Raw genomic sequence first — 2723 nt, forward strand, 5'->3', positions numbered from 1 at the left:
GAACACATAACAGCTTACATGAGGACGAGGCAGCAGGAAAAATCAGGCAGGAACACAAAGTAACATCAAACTTTGATCTGGCAGCGTGAGAGCAGAATGAGTCCAGTACTTATAGACTACAGGCTGATAGTGAAGCAAACACAGGTGAGTGTCATCAGGCAACTGCAGGCTAACGACATAATGGAGACAGGTGTGTAACAGTGGATGAGGTGAGACAAGACAGGCAACAACTAGGCAAAACCGGAAATACTAAGACATCGCTACAAAATAAGGGTATACAGTACACAGTTCACATTCAGATCATAACAACCGTCCTCCTATAACGTCGTCGCGTCTCCCTCTGTGTCTCCCTCTCTGTGTCCTCCGCAGGCGAGTCTCAGGGCCTGGTGAACTTCGTGCTGTCCCGGGAGAGCGGAGGTGAGCAGCTGACCCTGGTGGAGCAGGCCAACGTGTGGCTGTTCCTCCGCTTGGCCAAGAGCGCCAACCGCAGCCGGAAAGCCAAGGTGTCCATCCGCCTGTACCAGCAGCAGCCCCCCTCCCCCTCCTCCTCCTCCACAGAGGAGGTCCTGCTGGCGGAGAAGACGCTGGACACGCGGCGCAGCGGCTGGCACACGTTCGCCGTGTCCGCCGCCGTCCAGGGGCTGCTGGAGCGACGCCGAGGAGGAGGTGGTGGTGACGCCGAGAGGTATATATATATACATACATACATACATACGACTTTCAGATCAATGTCGCCGTATAGCGCATACTTGGATTAACCCATTTTGACCTGAGATCAGATTCTAAATAAATGTCTTCTATAGACAGTTATTTAGTTACAGAAATCGTTTTAATCCGACGTGCACGCGACGTGCACACGGACACGCCCACGCTTATTTATTCTTCTATTTGTCCTTTTTCTCTGGCACCTGCACAACATTTCTGTCCAACGGGTGTCACTGAAAGTTGCTTCTCAATTGGTATTGGTTTTTGGTCCTAAATGTTGGTGCTGAGTTTATAATAACATGAGACATATCGCATAGTCGCATAGTCTGACATGGTACGTCGTAAAAGTGAATACAAAGTCATGAAACCTTGTCCATTTAAGCGAGGCAATTGTAATTTGTCTTTTCAACAACGAGACAAGGCCATGAACAAGACAGCAAACACCACTATGAAAACATACTCAGCTGAAGGAAATGGGTCAAAGTCAGAGACACTTAACTGTATTTGTGTTCTAATTGCCCAGGTCTACCGAGAGGCGGGGCGGACCTACGCTGCGCCTGCGCGTCTCCTGTCCTCTGTGCGCCGAGGCCGGCGCCACGCCCATCCTCGTTTCCCCCGCCGGCGACGCCTCCTCCTCGTCGCCGCGAGCCAGCCAGCGCGAGCAGTCCCACCGGCCCTTCCTCATGGCGGTGGTGCGCCCGAGTGGCGACGAGGAGGAGGGGGGCGGGCGGCGCGGTGCGCGGAGCCGGCGCGGCCTGGAGTGCGACGGCAAGGTGCACGTGTGCTGCAAGCGCCACTTCTACGTCAACTTCAAGGACATCGGCTGGAACGACTGGATCATCGCGCCGCCGGGCTACCACGCCAACTACTGCGAGGGCGACTGTCCGAGCCACGTGGCCAGCGTCACGGGCTCCACGCTCTCCTTCCACTCCACCGTCATCAACCACTACCGCATGCGCGGCTACAGCCCCTTCCAGGGCCTGCGCAGCTGCTGCGTGCCCACGCGGCTGCGCGCCATGAGCATGCTCTACTACAACGAGGAGCAGAAGATTGTGAAGAAGGACATACACAACATGATCGTGGAGGAGTGCGGCTGCTCGTAGTTCGCAGTGGCGGTGGTGGTGGCGGAGGGTCGTCGTCTCGCGTCTTTTGTGGTGGCCGTACGGAACGTGGGGGTGGAAACAGCAGACCTACAAGCCCCCCCCTCCCCAGGCTTGTTGGTCTGCTTCTTTGTTGGCGTCCCTATTTCCACTTCTGACCCTGCCGTGCAGTGTCGCCGTGCAACATGAATTTAGGCCGTGTGGACGACGGACGGTCGACGGAGGGACACGGGAGGGAAGAGGAGAACAGATTAACTGGACTGCGGGGGGTGGAGATAGAGAGACGGAATGTGACTATATGTTCAACCACCCCCTCCTCCCTCCACTGCACACACACACACACAGACATTCCCTCCATGCCTTTATTGTCTTCATCTGTCCATCCTGTACCTCACTCTATTTTTCTATTTTTATTTTATTATTATTGTTTTTGGGGGGGGGGGGGGCGAGGTGGGGGGGGGGGGGGGGGGTGAGAGAGAGTCTACACGGCACTTTCAGAAGAAAAAAAAAAGATACAAAAAAGTCTTAATATATTTTTGTTACAAAACAAAGGGAGAGAAATGACACGGCGGGAGAGAGAGAGAGAGAGAGAGAAGAGTCAGAGAGAGAGAGAGAGAGAGAGAGAAACAAGTTACCTAGAACATGAATCAAGACGGAGACAAAACAAAATGTCAAACTATGCAACTTGTTTCAGTATTGTGACGTTTTTTTTTTCCGACGACGCCTTTTAATTTCTTGTTGTTGATTTTACATTTCTACAAAGTAAAACGAAAAAAAGGAAGACTTTTTTGTAATGCTTGGAAGTCTAATTGTGTGTGTGTGTGTGTGTGTGTGTGTGTGTGTGTGTGTGTGTGTGTGTGTGTGTGTGTGTGTGTGTGTGTGTGTGTGTGTGTGTGTGCACGTGCGTGCGTGTGTGAG

General features: G+C 52.9%; 1 protein-coding gene across 1 annotated transcript in view; it reads left to right on the plus strand.

Moving 5' to 3' along the window:
- Positions 1 to 2034, plus strand: part of LOC310867716 (inhibin beta A chain-like) — a 24987-nt gene extending 22953 nt beyond the window's left edge. Inside the window, exons 3-4 of the mRNA XM_083777830.1 lie at positions 370 to 685; positions 1229 to 2034. Coding sequence (XP_083633956.1) covers positions 370 to 685; positions 1229 to 1808 — 896 coding nt within the window. The 3' untranslated portion in view covers positions 1809 to 2034. The remainder of the gene's footprint in view (positions 1 to 369; positions 686 to 1228) is intronic.
- The last annotated feature ends 689 nt before the right edge of the window (positions 2035 to 2723 follow it).

The sequence above is a fragment of the Protomyctophum parallelum genome (assembly GCF_964188405.1).
Source record: "Protomyctophum parallelum genome assembly, chromosome: 12".
NCBI lineage: Eukaryota > Metazoa > Chordata > Actinopteri > Myctophiformes > Myctophidae > Protomyctophum > Protomyctophum parallelum.